Raw genomic sequence first — 22,105 nt, forward strand, 5'->3', positions numbered from 1 at the left:
CGCAGTGGTACATCTGGAGGAGCTGATATGTACTCGGATACTTCGACATAAATAGTTTGGTTACATATACTTTATCTAATGATTTCTGCAGGGGTCATGTAACCAAGAACTCATTTTGATCAGGATTTTCCAGACATATGGGTTGTAACCAAAAACTGTATCACAACTTTCCTGCCAAAATAAAGATAGATAGAATAAAGTATCCAACTGTGTACACTTTTCGGATGCAGTTATACATATTCTGAGAAAAATATGAATTACAAATGAACAACCACAGACTTTAACCTTTTTCTTTAAGCTAAAACAAAAACATTTATAGCACCCCAAAGTATCTTATGAAACACATTGTTGGTGTGGTCATCCCTGGCTTATCTTCTCATCCCTTCTGTGATCATTTTTTGAGCAATTCCCTACTCCCCCCACAAAAAAAAACAAAAAAACAAAACAAAGCTATATGAACTGATATAACCAACAGGAAATGAGCTTTATATAGTTGGACAGAGAAGGTACATGCTGTTTCATATCCACTCAGTTCTAATAAAGACAAAATGGTGGTGATGTGTACTGCTGTTGTGACAGATCACTCTCTCCGCTTTAATGTGGTCCGGTGGCTTTGAAGGTTTAGATGAAGGCTCGTGTCCTCTCTTATTACTCTGCAACATTACACACCAAAGCACCCAATAAAACAGGGATCACACTGAGGAAACCAGCGGAAAATGAGAGCGTGTTTTGGTTGAGCGCTAGTGGGTCGGTGCTAGCAGATTGGCAGATAGCGAGATAGGGATATCAGATCCGTTTACTACCAAGAGGGGAATAAGTACACGTAGGGAATAGATTTAAATTTACTTTTGAGTTTTAAGTCAAGTTCTTTGAAAATTTTGTATACAAAGCCGTAAAGGTTTATTGAACGAGACAGATGTGAGTGTGGTGTTGAGGTGGAGAGCAGAGAGCGACATTCATCAAAACAGATCACGGGTTCACGACCTTTTTTACCTCCAGTAACCGGTACGATTTATGTCACACTCTAGGCACACACGCCTGTTTAATGGTAAACAGTTTGTTATCAGTATTATATATTATTGTGATACTGATGTAACCCCCAAAACTTTAATTCAAATACTATCCAGTTTTTTCTTTGTCAGAAAACATCCGAGCATCTGAAGTACCCCCTATTTTTGTTACGTATCTAAATAACCCAACGCATAAAGAGGATCGGGTTTCTAAGTGTCCTCATGTACCTGCATAAATATATAAAATGATATATAAAATGAACTCCCAGGAACGCTGAACTCATACGTGACTTCCTTTTGGCCCTGTTCACAATCATCTGACCAGCATCTGAACCTTCCCTGTTATAAAATCTTTATTATTTTAACTTAATAGGAATACAAAATGACAGTTAGTCTCTACCTCCGCCTCATCAAAACCAGCATCGTTCATAAAAAGCCGGTATAATGTGTACAATTTGTTGCGCTCAGCCTGGAGTCGGTGTCTGCTGCCTCCTCCTGAACAGTGGGACAGTCTATCACAATCCCACATACATTCTGTCACACTAACGACATAATTATGAATATTGATCATAAAATGTACCATTCAGTTTGTCAGCTGCAAATTATAAATAATAATAAATACATAAATTGATGGGCCTGCACATACCTAACGAAAAATGCTAATTACAGTCTTTATGAAGGGCCCCTCTCTGCACTGGGTCCTAGATAAACAGTACCCTCCACCCCCTCTGTCCGACGCCCCTGAGTGACAGCGTGCTGTTCTGTCTCCTTCTGTCCGCTCGTGCTTTATGCTTCATCAGAACACTTTTAACCACAGACCACTCGTTGTCCCGAAAGAGGGGAAATAGACGTTTCACTCTTAATCACATGTTGTTGTTGTTTTTTTATTATTTTGCAGTGATGGATACTCAAACCGCACAGACGCTTACATTTTGGACCACCATATCAAAACAAAGAATACTTGAGGAAATGAATTCAGTACAGCCAGATGAAAAACATAAATAGGTCTGTATCAACGTGTGGTTTTGTCAGATGTTGGCCTGCAGGCTACGTACAGTCAAAAGTTTGAATTTCTTAAATAGTTTACAGAGCTATCTATAATTCATCACTGTGCAGGTGGCAGCATAGCCTAAGACAAATGTATGACTAAAGTGGGAGAGACGTTCATCTTCATATGATTTGCTGTGCCTATCGAAGTATCCGCCCGACCCATTTGAACGGCATAAAAACATAAAATGACATAAAAACGAAGAAAAGGAACAGACTTTGCTGTGAAAATGACATGAGAGTGGCACTTGCCAAGGTGAAGCCATGCATTTCTGACCTGGTCTCTCAAAGGCAACAGCAGAAGTCACACTGATTTGCAGTAAATATTCATTATTATTCTAGCCTGATGGAAATTAGGTGGTGGCTGTGTGTTAAAATGTTAAAAAGAATAAATAGCATAAATACAATAAGTTCATAATTGGAATACATAAGGTTAAAAATTTAAATAATTTCAGTGTGGTAGTATTAAAAAAGTCATGTCTTTGTGAAAAGGTTTGTATGTAATTTGTTGTGAGTTCATGCATTGTATTGGTTTTATTCTTTGAACACAGTGATGTTAATGCACGGTTCATTTTGTGCACCAGTAAAACAAACATATGTTTTGAATTTGAAAAAAATTATATTTTATTTTTCAATACAGAAGGGTTCGGTGAATGTGCATATGGAACTGGTGGGGTTCAGTACCTCCAACAAGGTTAAGAACCACTGCCTTATTCCAAGCCTCCCACTTTTGCCGTAAATACGACTAAACTGTGCTTTCTTTGTGGTGGAACTTCGAATTAAGTAGAAATCCCACTCATTTCAATGGAGAGCAGCCTCATACAAAATAATACAACCCGAAAATAAGGAATAAGGACTTTTTGAGTGAACCAGATTAATCAGAATTAAATTAACAAAATTTTGGTTATATACAAGGTCGCTCAAAAGTCACTGACAGTTGAAAAAAAAAAGTATAACTCTTTTGTTTCTAAATATTTTTATTTTATTTTTTCAGAGCATTTAGAACTACCCTTCCGATATTAATATGAGCAAATACAGCACCAAAGAACGAACCCTCATTGTACAGTAATACTTTGAGTCACATGGGTCAAATTCAGAAATCCAGCGGTGTTACCATAGACATTTTCATACCAGAGATGCCCCAAGCGTAAATGCCATTAAAGGAATAATAAGTCGTTTTTAAAGACAGGGGGCAGTATGTGATCTCCACAGACCTGACTAGTCCCGATTTCTTCCTGTGGGGCGATCTTAAAGAAATGGCGTTTGTGAATAAACCTCAGACAATAAACGACTTAAAATGTAATATCGAGGATCAAATAAGAGTCACAAGTACAGAAATGCTTTCAAATGTTATGCAAAGTGTGTTGGATCGGGCAAATCAGAGCGAAACCGAAGATGGTGGACACTTAAAAACATTATTTTTAAAAACTGGGTCATTTTTACTTCCCTTAGTTTAAGTAGTGATAAGTTCAAGTGTAAGTGAAAAATTATAACCGTATATATTGCTAAAAATCTCGGAAGGTTCAGTTTACCTACTGCTAAAATTTGGTGAGTATAACTTAAGAGTTATAGGAGCTACTGAAGATTCAAAAGTGTATATATATATTGTTTTTGTACTTTTCACTAAGCCCCTATATAGACTATATCTACTGAAACTGCTGATACTCCCCAGGTGCATTCGAGCCCTCCCAGTCTTTGGTATCTCCCTGTGAACAAACTAATCCCTGTGCCGTCAGTGTGTGCTGTCTGTCTGTGACCTCCTGAATCCCGGAAAACCACTACCTTCTCCAAGTGTGTTTACAATCTCCACTGTCAACACTGCCCCGTCTCCCATAGTAACACACTCACAACAACACCTAGCCTACTATTTTTTTTTTTAGGGACAGAAGAAGGAGCGATGGATTCTGGGAAGAAAAAAAAAGGCTTTGAAGTGGTGTCCAACCGTGTGTTAGTGGAAAATGCTTTGAAGTGAGCTGTGCGAGGTAGAGCTGTATGTTTCTGCAGGTGCTAAGTGAACAATGGTGAACACTGTTTGTTTTTTTTCATATCAAACAATGCATGTGAAATAGGTCAAAATCTTGGTCATGACGGATGCACGCTGTCTGCTGAAGTTAATTGGATCGCAATATGAGGCGTTTTATGGGGTTTTCAGTGATAGCGTGTGACAGTAGCTCAGTTAGCGTGTTTGTCCGCTGATCCGAAGGTTGCTGGTTCGAAGCCCGCTTTCGACGTAAAACATCATCGAGACACAAGCAAGACACTTAACCCCCTTCGCTCCTGGTGTCTGCGCACACTAGTGAATTAATGTGTGTGTGTGAATGAGTGAGTGGTTTCTTGATGTAAAGCGCTTTGAGTGCCTTGAAGGTGGAAAAGCGTTATATAAAAATGTGACAATTTACCAATGTAATTATTTTAAAATCTATGACAAGATCCTCAAATTGAAGTAATGTTTTCACTTTTTTTAAATTCCACCTATAGAATTAGTTACTAAGTGCTGTGGAGGGTTAAATTTTTGGATTTATTTATTTATTATTACTATTACTATTATGATTACTATTATTATTATTATTATTATTATTATTATTATTATTATTATTATTATTATTATTATTATTATTATTATTATTATTATTATTATTATTATTATTATTACTTATTTTTTTTATTATTATTATTATTAATATTTTTTTTATTATTTTTTATTATTATGCTACTTACTTGTTTACTTACTACTATCATGATATATAGTAGTATACGAGTGTTTATGGTACCAAGTAAACAAGGTCCTTAAGAAACATATTATTGGAACATCGCTAAAAAGTGCACGGTGAAGGCCTTTTAGACTTTTTTATTATTTATTTAAAGATAATAATGCATATAATATATCAACCATGATTTTTCAGTGCTGCACTATTTGTCATTAATGAGCCATAGAAAAATTGTAAAGGGTTCTATATGCGTTTAATGCTTTAAATTTCGCAAAAGCCTGCAGTTAAATTAGCTTTACTAAACAGTGTAGACTCTTTGTCTTTTCATTTACAAATCACTTCTTAGATTCAAAATACATCCCCGCTCTTTCCTAATGAGAAAGAGAGATCAGAGGCTACACCACATAACATCAGAGACCTGTGCACAGAAAACATTTCAGTATCACAGTGGTGCCAAGCAGACATTTTTACATGTGCAAGACGATATGGAAGCTGGCTCTGACTTCAAACAGAGGTGCCTCGTGTTAATTTGTCTTTCCAACTCAGCACAATCTGACATGCCAATAACAGCAGCAGCAGCAGCCGGCATGGGACTCTACCCCATTCTTTGTCCAATCAACTGAGAAAGGTTAGTTATATCACAAATTACACACAGTTTATATAAAGATTGGGATTGTCCAGTATCACATTTATATCCTGCTAATCTCACAGTTCTTACAGTGATATAGGCATAGTCAGAGGTTCAGAGCTCTGAGGTCATTTTGGGACTACAAAAACATGCTATTTTATCAATATTTCATATGTCAAGAATCCGCCAGGTCATATTTTGTTTTGTTTGGTTTTCTGTGGTTCAGCTTTGGAATGTCAATTGAGAAAGCTACCCCAATAATGTGGCTCTAGTACTGTTTTCAGTCCTAAACGGTTTTGCTGTTGGTTGTCATTTCAACATTTTATAAACAAAGTCTCAATTCTTTCTTTCATTTCTGGTGGCTGGGGTAACAGAATCCAAACATGCCTTTCACTAACCAATGGGATATATAAATATAAATGGGAGCAATAACCCAAACAGTGAACCATAACCATATTATATCAATTATTGGTTATTACAGGCTTGTGCAATCAGTATTTGGTTAACTTCCAACTGTAACAACCCCTGTACTTTCAAATTCATTTAAATAACAAAAACACGTATTATATTTATCTCTGTAGTGCATCACAGCGTATATGCAAGTTCCAATACCAATGAGCACTCAAAACGGCCTTGTAAGTTTAAAGCTGATAAGACCAGAGCCGTTCCTCCATATGTGCACTCGGGTTCATATATGTTTCATAGCCCAGAATGCATTGCTCCATCTCTTTTGCACACAACAGATATTTCTCATTTCCTCCAGCTCACCTCAGGCCACGGCGCTATAGCTTTTGCATACAGCCCCAGATGCTCCCCGCTCCTGCCAAAGAGTGAGTTTAAAGTCAACCTCAACATACGGCGTCTGTCAGGTCAAGTCGAAAAGAGTCCAAAGAAATTCTGCAGCGCTCTGACCGCCATTCCAGAGTCTGTTAAACTCTTTCACCCTTCTCATTCCACTGCACACTTATGGACTGTCAAAGCTGGTCTATTCAGTTCTTATTTGCTTCTGAAAAAGATAAATATTACAGTGAAATCATCTCACATTAATGACATAAAAGATTAGTTGCAAATAGATTTAAGCTCCTAGAAAATGCAATGACACCACATGATTTCTTGCTTTTGGAGAATGGAATAGCATATCATAACCCAGAAAGCCAGTACACCCAAAAAGCCTTGGTTTATTCTCACTGTAAGAAATAAAAACATGATTGTTTTCTATGTAAATCTCTCTTTTAATATAATTTCCGGGCATTAATGAAAATGTGGAACATTCTCTAAATAAGTGGGACGATGAAGGATAGGGATCTAAATGGTTGTCCAGGACACGTTGTCATAACGATGGGCAAGGGGGACCAAAAAGAAAGAACTCAGGGAATAGTTTAACAGTGTTTATTTACAACAGAAGTGCAAAATGACGGTAGATCAAACGGTGAATCGGGGAGAGCGCCGTGGTCCAAGGTGAGAGCGTGAGGAGCAGGGTCTGACACAGAGCGGACGGTACCAGTGGGGAAGAGCAGGGTTGGAGACGGAAGGGCAGGGCGGGTCCAGGGAGCAGGATCTGGTGAGGAGCAAGAATATCCAGTAAGTAAAATCCAAAGAGCGCAAAAAAACAAAAAAAACAAGAACGGAGCCAAGTAGGGGGTAAAACAAAGATACACGGACGATCTGGAGCTGGGTGTCAGGTCCTGGCTCCTCTTATCCTTCCCAGGTGTGGTTGATCGGTGATTAACCCCAGGTGCGCACGGGAGGAGCCGAAAATCTCTGCCTCAGCTTCAGGCTCGGACACAGGAGGGAGTGGGGAGGTGCAAAAAGGGGCAGGAACGGCAGGGATCATGACACACCTAAATGAGAGTCAGGTGTTGCAAGACCAGAATATCTCTCCATATTTTTATAGAGAGACATCAATCCGGTCTCCAGTCACCCCATTGGTCACCCATCAATTCGAACAAAATCATTTATCTCACCTCAGATTTAGAGAGTTTAGTGCTTCGCTCAGTGATTCTGCAGAAATGATGTTTCTCAGTCAGTGTTTTTTTTCCTTTTTTTGCATGTCCTTCATTGGCTCATCCTACCGTCACTCACGCCCATGTGTGACCAGACTCACATCTTTATAAAGCATTAGATAAGTTTGTATTCTGGACCACACGCAAGGCCCGATGGTCACCCCTGTCAACAACTCACTGCTCACCTGAGAAGCCATAGCCATTGTGATGTGTCCATTTTTCCTCAGTATAGTAGCTCTGGTTCTTTTGCCTGGGGCCCAGAATACACACTTCTTCAATACTTTATGAAGATGTGGATCTGGTCACCGGTGAATCTCTTGTTTTAAATGGGGCGTGACAAGTGGATTAGCCAGGGAAAAAATAAAGGAAAAAATATCACAGTAGGTTGTAAAACATTTCAGATTTCTGCAGGATCTAGGGGCAAAGCATTAAACTCTATGAATCTGAGGTGAGATAAATGTGATTTTATTTGTAATGGAGAACGTGGGGACCAGACTGATATAAATCTGTATAAAAAAACACATAAAGATATCATTCTGGATTTGCTGACTGGTTCTTGACATGTGCAATTTGTTTGTCTTAATGGTTTGGTGGTTGGTTGTCCCGTTGGGTAAAAGGAGAATAGGGTTGACCGCACCAGTTTAAGACCAGTTTTGGGCAGTGCAGGCCGCTGACAGCTCAACAAAAGCGCCTGGTACCACATCTGGCTTCTAGCTTTAAAAATGCATTTTCCTCCTTCTGTGTTTAACTCTGCCACTGTCATTATCTCGGCCCCACAATGGAACAAAGAGCTGTTGTGGAAAGATAGCGATGGGAAAAAGGAGCTGGGAGATTTGACTGTCAGTGAGTGAAGAGGAGGAAGAGACAGGCTAACAATTTATTTGAGAGTAGGGTGCCCTGACCCTGACCAAACAAACAGCAAAATTGGGGAAGCCAGCAATCGTGTGTGTGCATTGGAGCAAGAAGAAGGAAGTTTTTTAAAATGTTGGCAAAGTGTGGGGCAGTTGACATTTATAACTATTGAATAACATGACTTTTTTTTGTCTGTTCTGTTTGAATAATCAGGTTGCATGTCGATAGAGTGTGTGTGTATATGGCGTATGTTGATAACAGTTTTTTGAGTAATACTTGGATGATGTGAACATATATCTGCGTAAATGTGTGGTCTGTTTTTTCTATTTACACAAACTTTTTTTTTTCCCCGCATTCACCAGTAAAACCAAAATAACATGGTAAATTCACAACTAAAACTACAGACAATCCAGATGTGATGCTGTTGCTTTTTGATTTTTTGACTGTATTAAATTGTTTTTAGTGAAAAAATCAGGTTTCAACTGAGATATTAAAGGTACACTATGCAGCTGCTGTGCCAGGGGTGTCGAACTCAATTTCACCGGAGGCCACATCACAGCTGAACCACAAAATGGTTAGTCTCAAATTTGCAATGTTATAAAAAAAAGTCTGTGTAACTGCGTAACTCCTGATAAACTGACATTTTAAGACAGTCATACATTTAAATTTACCTTGTCACGGGCCACATAAAATGACATGGCGGGCCGCAGTTGGCCCCCGGGCCTTGAGTTTGACACATGGGCATTAGACACATCTATCTTCACGGAAACAAGCAGGTGCACGATGTCATCAGGGTCAAGATCTGCAGAGAGGCAACCTCAAAATTGGTAGGAAGAATGAATATGCTCATGGTAAGAAGAATGCATGAGTAGTAAAAACACCTATGGATACATATGTACACGCATAAAGTCATACTGTAGACAATTTCAGGTGAAGCAATAACAGCTCCATGGAAACCCCCAATCTCCCACCAGGAAAGTCAAATAGTGCAACTTTAGGAACAATGTGCACAAACAAAGTCAAAGCAAAAAGGACATGGAATGAGCACATTTTTTTCTAGACAAATAAAGTTAAAGAGTGAATCTCCTCTCCAGGCCTGTCCTCAGACTCACCCTTTTCGGCCAACCATGTGCTGCACAGCTGACTTTTACTGGCACAAGAAACCCACAACAAAGTGAAGCTGAGAGAGCGCGGTGCCCCCCCTGACCACAGCTCCAGATGCACGGGGCGAGAGAGCACGTGCGGACACACAAACCAGCCACGTCCCTATGTTCCCAGAAAGGATTAGCTTCTGCCACACCAAACAGGGAGGCCGCTGCAAAGCATAAACATTATTCTGGTGGTCACATGAGCCGTCTTTCTAGATGTCGGTGGAAAGTTTTAGTAAGAGCGTCCTTGTTAATTTAGTCATTCCAAAACTGGGCCGACAATACTGATTCATCATTGTCACTGAGTCATCCTGCAGATTTTAGCAGCAAACCCTTTCTCTGTTGACAAGAGCAGACTGAAATAAAGCCATTAGTGATCCAAGATTAGACAAGGACTCATTTGAACCAGAATAGTCACTTGTTTGCCAAAATTAGTGATAGATGGTTTAATCTTTTTTCTGTTCTATTAAACTTGTGTGATCATTGTGCCTGTTTGTCAGTGCAGAGCAAGGACAGGCCTGATTAGTTACTGAAAGAGAGCGCTGAGAATACCAGGTGCCACAGGGGACAGTAGTGACTCTAGTGTGGAACCTGTTGTGCTCTTAGGCAAGACACTTTACTCTTTACACTGCCAAGTATGAATGCGGGGTGTGCATGAGTGTTGGTGATAATAATAATAATACAATACAAAGGTATTTTTCTGACGTTATTGGAAGTTGTAGTAAAAACTCTCGTATCATGTTTGCAACGGTAAACAGATTAACAAACCCCCCAGCTCCACTGCCGTTAGAACTAATTTCCACATCTAAGTGCAATGAGTTTGCAGTATTCTTTAATGACAAGGTTCAGGGTATTAAAAATGCCATAAATTCCACAACACAAATAACAACCCAGCACCCACCTAGACACTTAGAGCTGACTCACTTTACACCTGTAACTGATAAAACTGTCCAAGAGATTGTCACCAGTCTGAGTTCATCTACATGCTGCCTCGATGTGTTACCCACTAAATTTTTAAAGTCTGTGCTCAACAGTTTGCTGTCACCACTCACTCACATAGTTAATATGTCACTTCAATCTGGAACATTCCCAAGTGCTTTGAAAACTGCGGTTATCAAGCCTCTCCTAAAGAAGAGCAGTCTTGATGCCACAATATTGAACAATTATCGACCAATCTCAAATCTGCCATTTTTAGGCAAAGTCCTTGAAAAAGTTGTTTACCAACAGCTTATTAACTTCCTCGAAATGAACAACTCCTTTGATGTTTTCCAATCAGGTTTTAGACCCCACCACAGCACTGAGACTGGTCAAGGTGACAAATGACATCCGCCTGAGCACTGATGCAGGCAAAGTCTCAGTCTTGATCCTGTTAGATCTGAGTGCTGCTTTTGACACTGTGGATCATGGGATCTTCTTACAGAGACTAGGGGACTGGGTGGGCATCTCTGGTACGGCACTAAACTGGTTCAAGTCCTATTTAGAAAACAGGGAGCACTTTGTTGAAATTGGAAAATGTATATCAGATAAAATGTCCCTGAACTGTGGGGTGCCCCAGGGTTCAATCCTGGGACCCCTGCTGTTCAATCTCTACATGCTGCCGTTAGGCCAGTTAATACGCAGCAATAATGTGTCTTACCACAACTATGCAGATGACACTCAGATCTATGTTTCACTAGCAGCAGGTGAATATGGACCAGTGGATTCACTCTGCCACTGCATCCAACAGATCAGTGTGTGGATGCAAAACAACTTTCTCCAGCTTAACTCAGACAAGACTGAAGTCATCATCTTTGGTCCACAGAAACATAGAGAAAGTGTCAGCAGTCACCTCCAGTCTCTCTCTCTAAAACCTTCAAATCAGGCTAGAAATCTAGGGGTAATAATGGACTCAGACTTGAACTTTAACAGCCACATCAAATCAATAACATCTGCAGCTTTTTACCACCTAAAAAAACATTGCAAAAATCAAAGGTTTACTGTCAAAGCCAGACTTAGAGAGACTTATCCATGCATTTGTCTCCAGTAGGTTAGACTACTGTAACGGCCTGCTCACTGGCCTCTCCAAACGAGCCTTAACACAGCTGCAGTACATCCAGAACACTGCTGCTCGGGTCCTGACTAGAACCAGGAAGTACGAGCACATAAGTCCTGTGCTCAGGTCTCTGCACTGGCTTCCTGTAGCTCAAAGAATAGACTTTAAAGCAGCTCTGCTTGTGTATAAGTCTCTCCATGGCCTAGGTCCAAAGTATATCTCCGACATGTTAGTGCCATATGAACCATCTCGCAATTTGAGGACTTCAGGGATCGGCCTCCTGCTGGTGCCCAGAGTCAGGACTAAACATGGGGAATCAGCGTTTAAGTTTTATGCAGCTAAAACTTGGAACAGTCTTCCTGAAGATGTGAGACAGGCCTCTACTTTGACAATGTTTAAATCCAGACTCAAAACAGTTCTGTTTAGCTGTGCATATGACTGACAGGTTTTTATTCTGCACTCTTCTCTTTTAATGTTAATTTTATGATGATTATTTGTGATTATTTATGTTTTGATTTGTGTGATTTTAATGTCTTATTCTGTAAAGCACTTTGAATTACCTTGTGTACGAATTGTGCTATACAAATAAACTTGCCTTGCCTTGCCTTACAAATAAAAAATAAAATAAAATATAATAATAATAATAATAATAATAATAATAATAATAATAATAATAATAATAATAATAATAATAATAATAATAATAATAATAATAATAATAAATAAATAAATAAATAAATAAATAAATAAATAAATAAATAAATAAATAATAATAAATCACCTTACAAATATTGCCTCCACATTTTAAAAATAAGGTATGATCATAGTAGGGCTAGAATTTAAAAAAAAAAAGACCATTTGCCCATTATTTGGTCTACTGTCTGAGCCTCTATAGACCTATATATTGATCTATTCCTCAGTTAGTGAAGGTATAGAATCAAAACATCAAGACAGACTTTTAAACACCAACACAACTAATTATTAAAGACTTTAGAGGTCGTATACTAAGAAAAAATTGACTCTTGTGAGTTTTAAGCCATGTTAGAATGTTGTTACCTCCTCAAAAACATACTCAGAGTTGTGCTTTGTATCATTCACACACGTTTGAGTAACTCTTTATTATTAGTCTATCTACATCTCCAAAGCTCAAAATGCTCTGTTCCACCTTGTGATGTTACGAAGTGGTAGTTTTCAAGTTAATAGCTCCTTTTTACCTTTAGTTGAGTAGTGGTTGTCAGTTCCAGGGCTGAAATGATCCAAATGATTCAAGTGAAGGCGTATGGAGTTTAAAAACGCAGTGGAGCACTTCATGTATTACCACGTGACATCACAAGGTGGAAAGAGTGTTTTCTATTTACTGTAAATATCTAGGATTTGCGTGTTAAACATGTGTGAATGAAACAAAACACAACTCCAGGTATGTTTTGATGAGGCAACAACATTGTAACACAAACCAGAAAATAGGGTAATATGGGCCCTTTAAACTCCAACAGGAAGAAACATTGCACTACTCAGGAGCTGTATAACGGTGGCTTGAGTGTATTATTTTTCCTGAACTAAAATCAATAGACCTCCGTTACTGCAAAGAGCACAGTTGGCAGTTACTCATAGGCATCTCACTTTTACAACTACATTCCATAGCATTATTTTACAAAAGGCAAATCTCTTGTTACAAAACCATCACCTAAAACCTCAGATCAATTGACATCCATTACATTTGTATCTTAGCTTATAGGCTGACTCATGCATTAGTCATTGTGCTGAGTCATGCTCACCGTAGCTCCTGCTGATGTAGCGCTCTCAGCCCTGGTCCACTTTGAGACCAACAGCTTCTACCTTAAGCCTTTCATGACACATTACATTTACCGCTGACTAATGGACCCTTTAAATTATTGTTTGTAATGTTGTTGTTATGCTCCCAGTCCTTAGATACTACACATGTTTGCACGGTAATGTTTTGATGATTCATGGTTTCACCTTTTCACAATTAGGCTGGATTACTATAAGACAAAACAAGTAGGATTATTTACAGTGCATTTTGGAATGTGATCAGAAAAGCCTGAGTTACATTACACCACTAGATGGCGTTGTGAGTTATTGATACTTAAAGAAGTGCAGTAACCTCATCCCAATCCCACAGTATGTAATTTATGGCATAAATTTGATAAATCTCGATGGAAAATGTTCTGAAGTATAGTTTTAACTTTATTTCTATTGAATCATGTAGATGACGTTCCTCCTCGTGAAAGTTATAAGCCTACACCGTTGTTTTAATGCTCATAAAAGCACAAAACCAGGGCACCTACTAAAGTAAATGTGTTTGTAGGCAATGCATTTCTAACTATGATGAGTCACATGACATATAGGAAATCCAGTGTATAATAGTCTTCTTTGTAAGTGGCCGTTTCAAATGTGCAGGCAAGTATGCAGTCAGTGTCTGTGGCAGCGGTTTAAAGCAGACCTATTATGCAAAATCGACTTTTTAGAGCTTTTAACCATGCTATAGTTGTTTCCTCTCAACATTTACTCACCCAACGCTGTATTTGGAGTGAGTTGTGCATGTCTGAGCAATCTTTAATCGGTTATTTCAAGACGCCATATTGCCAATCAACATCCGTTTTCACTGCCACCAGCATAAATTCTAAAAAAAAAAAAAAAAAAAAAATCTGCTACTCACTTGTATGATCTGCAGCCAACAGCTACAAGGTTCAGCTCCCATTGGGCACCACAGCTTTCTAACGTGGAAATCAGCGGACTTGTTTCTTTTATTAAGTTGTTTTAGATGAATACTGCAATTTAAAATGTGCAAATTATAACATATTGATCCACGGTTGTCATAGATTATAACTATACAGCAGACACAATCACAATAGGTGTTCTTTAAAGGTGCACTATGTAGCCTAACTTTATCTTGGAGGGTCGGCCACCTGCTTGTCTCCATGGAGATTTTATTGCTTTGGCTAGAATGTTCTACAATTTGGCATTAAACGCATTTGTCTCCATGGAAACACCACCAGATTAAGTTACAGGCCAGTTCTGTGGAGAAGCAACCCAACTCGTAGTAATAAGTAAGTTTGTAATTTAATGTATGAAAGACAAATAAGGTTATTATTACTATGTGGAACATTCTAGGCAAAAAATATCACCATGGAGACAAGCAGGTGACTAACCTCCTAACAGAATAGTTTTAGTATTTAGAAATTAATGATAAAGGTGGATTATCTACCATCACCACCAAATTGTTAACCCACATTTGCTTTAGACGTTATTTTCCTGTGTTTTCTGTTTCCCAATGACAGATAAATGCTGGTTGGGCCCTTTGTTGGCAGACCTCATAGCATTAGGTAACTGAGCTGTGGGGTTAAACAGAAGCAGTGTTGTAAGTGTTATGTGCTAAGAAGGGGGCTGAGTGTGACTGCCTCCCAACTGCTGCACCTCCCGTTCAGGCAGGTCTGGACTGGCTCTGGCACCTCCACCTCCAAGGGTCCTATCAAGTCCCAACAGCTGACATCACCAAGCAGGAAGCTGGAGTTTTATGGCAATGTGAGACATGGGTTAGGAAAATATGCTTTGATCCAAATGAGGGCCACAGGAAGGCCCTACTGAACAGGATCTTTAAAAGGTGTTTCCCAATTATGTGACAAGGAAGCACAGGGAACAGGCACTTCCCTTAAAGACCGCTTATGTAGGGAGGCATTTTGTGTATAGCCGTTTTTAACATACATTAAGTTTGTTAAGGGCCAGCGGTGGGATTAGCCTAAACCAACTCAATTTCAAAATAAGACAAATAAGACAAACAAAAGACATACAAACCTACCCAAATGTTTGAATGTTTACTGCAGTTTTATATTCGTCACGTAAGGAAAGCATTTGTTCAACCATCCCTCTCTCTAATATATATTGCATTTAAATTAAAATAAATGTTGTGAGAAACAAGTAAGGTAACATCAAATCACTGAATTCAAACCAAATGTGGCCTGCATCATTACAACTATGAGCTTCTACTGCCATCTGGTGGTAAAATCTATTCACTGTACCATTTGAAAAACGACGAAAAAAGATTGCCACTCTGTAAAAATAAATAAATAAATAAATGAAAATAAAAATGTTGCCAAAACCATTTTGATTAAATTTACACTTAGTTTATTTAATACTTTTCCTTCCTTGTTTTAGAAAGACATGACACAACATGTTGAGAAGACGGGAAACACAAAAAAGAATGAGTAAAAATGTCTCTCAGTCCATAAATCCATGATCCCAAAGAAATAAAATACTTGTAACCACTTCTGTGGGTCTGACTGCAGAGGATGTGCCATGTGCTGAAGTCAAGTTTAAAATGAGCAGCTCTGACCAATCGTCAAAGCTCCACATGTTCAGATGTCTCAGTAGGATCTGGTGTAGTTTCTGATGATTCTTTTTCTGGAATTAGAAATAAAAGAGCTTCAAACAGACTGTAGTGTGTCTGTGTAATACATTTTTTAAAATAACAGATTTCAAGTGAAGTGAAGCTTGATGCACTCCACATTCGGCATCATGGAGCTGCTGCCCTCACCTTGCTGTGGTTTTTGCACACATTCCCCTTCTTCCTCCTCATATCCATATGCACAAATGCATAGAAAACTGCCTTTAGTGTTGACACACTCCTGATGCTCTTTTGTGCAGACTGGCTCCTGCTGGGAACACTCGTCCACATCTGTCCAAACACAATAATTTTATTTATACTTTTTTTTTTATTCATCACTAACTAAAACAGCAATGCCTTGCAAATCAATATAATTATGTAAGAGCCATTGTGTATGTTGTGTATTGTTTTTTTACATACCAGTGCAATTGCCCTCTATGTCCTGGTATCCGCTGGCACAAGCCTTACAGTTTTCTGGCCCTGGACCAGTGCAGCCAGAGCACACTTTATCGCAAGCTGTTTATCATAGACACAAACACATGTAATATGGTTATGGCACTATGACATGTGACATCACTGCATCTAGTTTAGTTTGTAAGTATTCTACGTAGACCTTAACATTTCCCTACCTTTGCAAGAGAAGGAGCCCTCTGTGTTAAGGCAGTGCTCATCTTCTTTACAAGGTGTGGCATCATTAGTGCACTCATTGACATCTGTTTTATACAAAAATAATTATATAACAGAGGTTTTACATTAGATTTCATAAGGATTTAAGGTGGCATAGTAACTATCAATCTTTAATGAAATGAAATGCCCCCTTACCAACACAAGCTTCATTGTCATCTTCCTCCCAGCCATCCTTGCATTCATCACAGTCCTGATGAGTTGGTCCACTGCAAGTTTTACAGGACAAATGGCATTCTGTCACAAGCAAAAACAAGCAAACAAAGACCCATTTGGTTTATAGAAAACAACCCCAAGTTTGATATGAATACCATAAGTTTTATTTGTAGCCCGTGTGGCAATATATGCAGTACCTGTGCAGAGCGAAAATGTGTCATTTGCCTCTTCATTAAAGTACCCATCTCTACAGTCCAGGCAGAACTCCCCCTCATACCCAGAGTCACAACTGCACTTCCCGTTCCCTCCTCGAGTCCCGTCACCGTCACACTGTCCATTCCCATGACATGGCCTCTCAGAGCCTCCAACACAGGCTAGAAAACAGGAGATTTTGAAATACATTTCAGCAAATCAAGTACACTGGGGGAAAAAAAAACCTGTATAACGGATCTTACCATTACAATCTGGACCAAAAGTTCCCTTTGGACAGCAAACTTTGATGGTCTCAATGCAGAACCACTTGTGGAGATCAGGGTTTTTTGCTTTCCTAGAAAAACGCTTATTTCAGCTCCTGCAGGTTTAATCATGAGTCTAATCTGAAGTCACCAATCTTGCTTCACAGAAACAGTCTGAACAGAATGCGCCTCAGATACAAAAGCACGGCACTCCAAAACAACAAACATACCTCTAAAATTAATGTCACTTTTATGGGTCTATTGTTGTTATAAGTAAGGTTTAATTGGATAATATACCGAAATAGAATTGAAGTGTTTTTAAGAATTCCATTGATTCTGTCTTGAAGAAAGTTTTCCATGACCACAGGTGTTAATATAAAAGTTACAATCTGGTAAAGTGAGACTAAAACAAAAGCTGATAAATAGTTGCAGACATAAATCTATGGTAATCATTCTTGTTACACATGATCCGCCCCCTTAGCACAACTTCTGCCCAAACCACATCCTATCACTGCAACAAGATTGGCTGATTAAATCATTTGTAGAATGCAACAATCACAATTTGAGAAATTGCACATCAACAGCCATACGGAATACTGAAAACCTAAATGGTCCAATGCTAGAGGTAAAAAGGCACTTGCACTGGCCCGCACATACCTCTTGAACCACCAAGTTTCAAAATGGTCTTCATGTTCCTCAAGCATTCGATTGCACTCAAAACTGCTGCTATCGCACAGCCCCTCAATAATCTCCATCAGACGAATCTCACTGAAACAGAGATAATACACTGATTTAAGGGCTGTAGATTGGGAACATAATTGGAAAATACATATAGACACTTTCCTTTGCATGCACTCAGTTCGAGAAGAATGACAATTGAATTAACTTTTAAATTGATACACCACCAGTCAAAAGTTCAGAAACACGTTTGCATTTTTATGGAATACAGTAAGCAAAAAATAAACTTAAACATTTTTTTAAATGGACATCTTTTGCCCTGTTCACCGTTTTGTACTCTTGGCATTTCTTGACCTTGACAGCTGTGAAGGAAAAAACATTTCAGGAGACTTCATTGTGAAGCTTACTGACAGAAGGTCAAGGGTTTGCAGAAAGGGTGGCTACTCGGAGCATTTGAATGTAAAATATAAAAATATATTGAGTTGAGTTATTCAATATTTTTTTCTTTACAACATAATTCCATATATCTTGTGTCACATTTTATTCTGTCTTCTGTATATATATAAAATGTAAAAAGTAGAAAACAAAAATAAATAAATAAAAATTGAATGAGAGTGTGCCCAAACTGTTGACGGATAGTGTAGATGTTGAAAACATTACACTATCTGAATAAATGATAACATTCAGCGTGCACACCGTTACCTGGTGGCTTTTGCTCGGGTAGTCTTTGTGACTTGACCTTCTACTTGGTCTTTGCCCAAACTTGGCACAGGGAGTAAATCGGGTTGAGACTTGTGTAAGGCTTTTACTTATTTGGTAGGTGTGTAGCTCTTGAGCCCATGAAACATAGTCATCAAACAACACTAGCTCAATGTACTGAAAATACTTGACAATTGCTCAGTGTGCAGAATGAGTGTATAGCCTGTATGGCCTTTATAACCCACACTTACATTGATCTGAGGTCTGCCCTCACCTTGTTTCATATTTAGCAAGTTTTCTCTCCTCCCAAGCAGTGTTGCCTCCTCCAAAGTTCTGGTTCGCCGTTTTCTCAAGGCCCTAAAAGAGAAGGGAGTGAGACTAAGCATTAAGACTAATTTATAAGTCAATATTGTTACTTAGGGATGGTAGACATAAAGAACATCAGCAGATCTGGACTCTTACTCTCACCTTACTGAAGTTATCAGTGATTTGTCGACAGGTCGAACACGCGCTCTTTAAGTCTTTCTTGGCCTCTACTGCTTGAAAAATAAAAACAAGAAAAACACACAACAATAGCCGCAGGAGCCTCAGATCTAGACCCATGGATAGTAGCATTTCTGCTCAGATCGCATGCACATCAGGACACAACCATTCGGAGCTCCTAAGCCACTAAAGCGTCCTATACGTCGATAACATCTAAACTACCTCCTCCAACCGTTCATATTAAATTAGGGTTATGTATGCAAAGCCCGATAAAGTTATATTTACATGCCGGCTTTGAAAAATGGGATGCGGTTTTAGATTTCCGCGTCAGCCTCTTAGGCGAATTGTGGCTGATGGTGATTGACCACAAAGACCTGTCAATCAAAGATATAACCAATGAGAAGCCGCCACGCCCGGGACAAACAGAACGTTTCTCACGTGGAATGTTCAGGAAGCCTAACAAAATATTTTTAAACCTTACGGTTCCAATTTAGACATAGTTATGTGACTGATATATTAACCCATTTGCAGTTTTATGATTAAAGAAAACAAATATGTGATTTTTTTACAGCTTTAAAATAACGTGAATACTACTTCCTGTCAGTGGCGGAAGTGTCGGTAACACTGAAGCTGTCATGGCTGAAAAGAGGAATGTTATGGGGCTGTCACTGCTCTTTTTGTTACTTTTCGTGGCTCTCCTTCATTTATTCATATGTCCTTTCACAAAAGTAGAAGAGAGCTTTAATTTACAAGCGGTGCATGACATTTTGTTCCACAGATTTGAGCTTGAGAAGGTAAGAAATGCAGATGTACGTGTACCAACCTGACTATTACATTTAGACTACAAAATACATATCACAATGAATGATGCATTTGCAGTGTTTTCTTGTTTTTGTAAATAAAACAAATATCAAATAAGAGATACTACAATGCAAATTATATCAATTACAAGCAATTATCCAAACTGCATGATGAACTAATATTACATCTTGTATTTTCAGTATGACCATCATGAGTTCCCAGGAGTGGTTCCAAGGACATTCCTCGGGCCCTTATTTTTGTCTGGTCTCAGCTCTCCACTTGTATTTCTGTTTCATCAAATCGCCGCCCCAAAGTTCTATGCACAGTTAATAGGTATGTTTGTATGTTATATATTAGTTACTTTTTTGACAATATAAATTTATTGTAATTGTATTGTTCATAATTGTTGGATTTTGTGTCACAGTCCGTGCATCTTTGGGAGTGTGTGTCATTGGAGCACTTTGGTACATGCAAAAAGAGGTGAGAAGGCAGTTTGGCTCCACAGTGGCAGGGCTCTTCTGTCTAACATGTGCCTCCCAGTTCCATTTAATGTTTTACAGCACCAGGACCCTTCCCAATGTTTTTGCACTGCCTCTTGGTAAGTTTTCCTCTAATTGTTTGAAAAAGAGTACATATATTTTGGTACACTAACATTTGATCACGTTTATTTCACAGTTATTGTAGCCTTCACGTCTTGGACGGCACAGAGATATGGCTGCTTTATTTGCTTCTCAGCATTTGTCATCATTGTTTTTCGGTCAGAATTGTGCATCTTAATGGGTCTGATGTTATTGATGTCCTTACTGAGCAGAAGGCTTGGTGTAGTGAAGCTAATTTCCTTTGCCTTACCAGCTGGCATACTGTCTTTAGGTAGCTTCAACATCTAAGAGCTTCACCATATCATAAATGGTATGACTACATGGTTATATATGTCTAATTGTATTTTGTAGGACTTACTGTTGCAGTAGACACGTTCTTTTGGGGGAAACCTCTTTGGCCTGAGGGACAGGTTTTGTGGTACAACACCGTCCTCAACAAAAGTTCAAACTGGGGAATATCCTTTTATTTAATTTTTACACTGGAAATGATGTGTGAATGAAGTGTTTTTAAGTTGTTTTTCTTGACTGCTGTCTCCAGTAAACCTCTCCCTTTCTGTGGTACTTTTACTCTGCTGTGCCTCGAGCTCTGGGATGCACCTTGTTCTTTGTCCCTCTTGGCCTCCTTGATCGGCGGATGAAGATTATTTTCCTTCCCACGGTGGGATTTATCCTTTTATATTCACTGCTGCCTCATAAAGAGCTGCGCTTCATAATTTACACCTTTCCAGTGCTAAACTTGGTGGCTGCTCGAGGATGCTCATTCATGTAAGCTTTTACTGAAAATATTCTAAAAAAAAAACAAAACAACAACTTAAAATTACTTACACAAATAACAACACAATACAATTCTCTTTACTTTCAGTCTGTCAAACTATCATAAGTCATGGATGTACAAACTGGGGTCTGTAGTTGTTATTGGCCATCTGCTGGTGAACATGGGATACTCAGGCTTCTGCCTTTACTTATCCCATCACAACTACCCTGGAGGCACGGGGATGCTAGAACTACACAGATTACAGCCATCAAACACAGGTAAGACATTTATTTGTAATTAATATTTCATTTTGTGCTTGTTCACATACTAACATATTTTTTGCAGATGTCATTGTTCATATAGATACATTTGCAGCTGAAACTGGGGTGTCGAGATTCTTGGAGCTGCACAAAAACTGGAGGTATGTGTCATAGTTTAATTATGTCAGTTAGTTGTTATCATAAAGGTACATGTTTTAATCAATGTATTGTCATAGATACGACAAACGTGAAGATATGAGCTCAACAAATCCAGAGATCAAACTGTATACACACCTATTAATGGAGGCAAATGTTACCAGGATACAACAACTAAGAGGCACTCATCGACCTATGGCTTTCATAGATGGTTACAGTAAAATCATCCTGAACTTCTTCCATGTTCCACCTGTATATGTGCTGTTTCAACAAAAGACTGTACTGATGGAGCGGATCAAACACAGTTGACATGGCGGCAGTTTTTGAAAAATAACCATATATTTTTTTAGTCTACATCTGCATTGAAGAATGTTTTGAATAGTAAAACAATTGTCATTTTATATAGCTGATTTATGCTGGTACAGTTATATTTTCTACTTGTTTTCATTGTGTCCCATGAAGTAAAGATAAAAAATTACAGTATGTTGTATGACTCTGACTCTACATCAGCATTCCACTCAACTAATGAATGCAAAGTACTGTCATGTAG

At 38.7% G+C, this 22,105-nt stretch overlaps 2 protein-coding genes across 3 annotated transcripts; one reads left to right on the plus strand and one right to left on the minus strand.

Moving 5' to 3' along the window:
- Positions 1 to 15,556: 15,556 nt before the first annotated feature.
- On the minus strand, positions 15,557 to 19,330 carry creld2 (cysteine-rich with EGF-like domains 2). The gene is made up of 10 exons (XM_033990239.2): positions 18,971 to 19,330; positions 18,777 to 18,859; positions 17,783 to 17,893; positions 17,126 to 17,217; positions 16,868 to 17,044; positions 16,653 to 16,751; positions 16,460 to 16,543; positions 16,251 to 16,346; positions 15,981 to 16,121; positions 15,557 to 15,847 (listed from the first exon to the last, which is right to left on the minus strand). The coding sequence occupies exons 1-10, from the start codon at positions 19,115 to 19,117 to the stop codon at positions 15,786 to 15,788; spliced, it is 1,092 nt and encodes a 363-aa protein (XP_033846130.1). The 5' UTR covers positions 19,118 to 19,330; the 3' UTR covers positions 15,557 to 15,785.
- Positions 19,331 to 19,600: 270 nt separating this feature from the next.
- alg12 (ALG12 alpha-1,6-mannosyltransferase) lies at positions 19,601 to 22,005 on the plus strand. Of its 2 annotated transcripts, none has more exons than XM_055231592.1 (9): positions 19,601 to 19,779; positions 19,987 to 20,119; positions 20,211 to 20,384; positions 20,462 to 20,656; positions 20,737 to 20,839; positions 20,926 to 21,150; positions 21,248 to 21,417; positions 21,485 to 21,560; positions 21,636 to 22,005. In XM_055231592.1, exons 1-9 carry the CDS (start codon positions 19,621 to 19,623, stop codon positions 21,862 to 21,864), a joined length of 1,464 nt encoding a protein of 487 aa, XP_055087567.1. In that variant the 5' UTR covers positions 19,601 to 19,620; the 3' UTR covers positions 21,865 to 22,005. The 2 variants fall into 2 exon arrangements, with proteins under 2 accessions (XP_055087567.1, XP_055087569.1); XM_055231594.1 differs by having other exon boundaries at positions 20,549 to 20,656.
- The last annotated feature ends 100 nt before the right edge of the window (positions 22,006 to 22,105 follow it).

This window comes from Periophthalmus magnuspinnatus, chromosome 23, assembly GCF_009829125.3.
Source record: "Periophthalmus magnuspinnatus isolate fPerMag1 chromosome 23, fPerMag1.2.pri, whole genome shotgun sequence".
In the NCBI taxonomy this organism is placed as follows: Eukaryota; Metazoa; Chordata; class Actinopteri; order Gobiiformes; family Gobiidae; genus Periophthalmus; species Periophthalmus magnuspinnatus.

Coding starts and splice junctions, on each gene's coding strand:
- alg12 (XM_055231592.1), top strand. CDS start 19,621: ATGGCTGAAAAGAGGAATGTTATGGGGCTGTCACTGCTCTTTTTGTTA. Junction 20,120..20,210: donor GTTCTATGCACAGTTAATAG/GTATGTTTGTAT, acceptor TTTGTGTCACAG/TCCGTGCATCTTTGGGAGTG. Junction 20,385..20,461: donor TGTTTTTGCACTGCCTCTTG/GTAAGTTTTCCT, acceptor TTTATTTCACAG/TTATTGTAGCCTTCACGTCT.
- creld2 (XM_033990239.2), bottom strand. CDS start 19,117: ATGCTACTATCCATGGGTCTAGATCTGAGGCTCCTGCGGCTATTGTTG. Junction 16,122..16,250: donor CATAGAGGGCAATTGCACTG/GTATGTAAAAAA, acceptor GTGTTTGGACAG/ATGTGGACGAGTGTTCCCAG. Junction 15,848..15,980: donor TGTGCAAAAACCACAGCAAG/GTGAGGGCAGCA, acceptor TTCTAATTCCAG/AAAAAGAATCATCAGAAACT.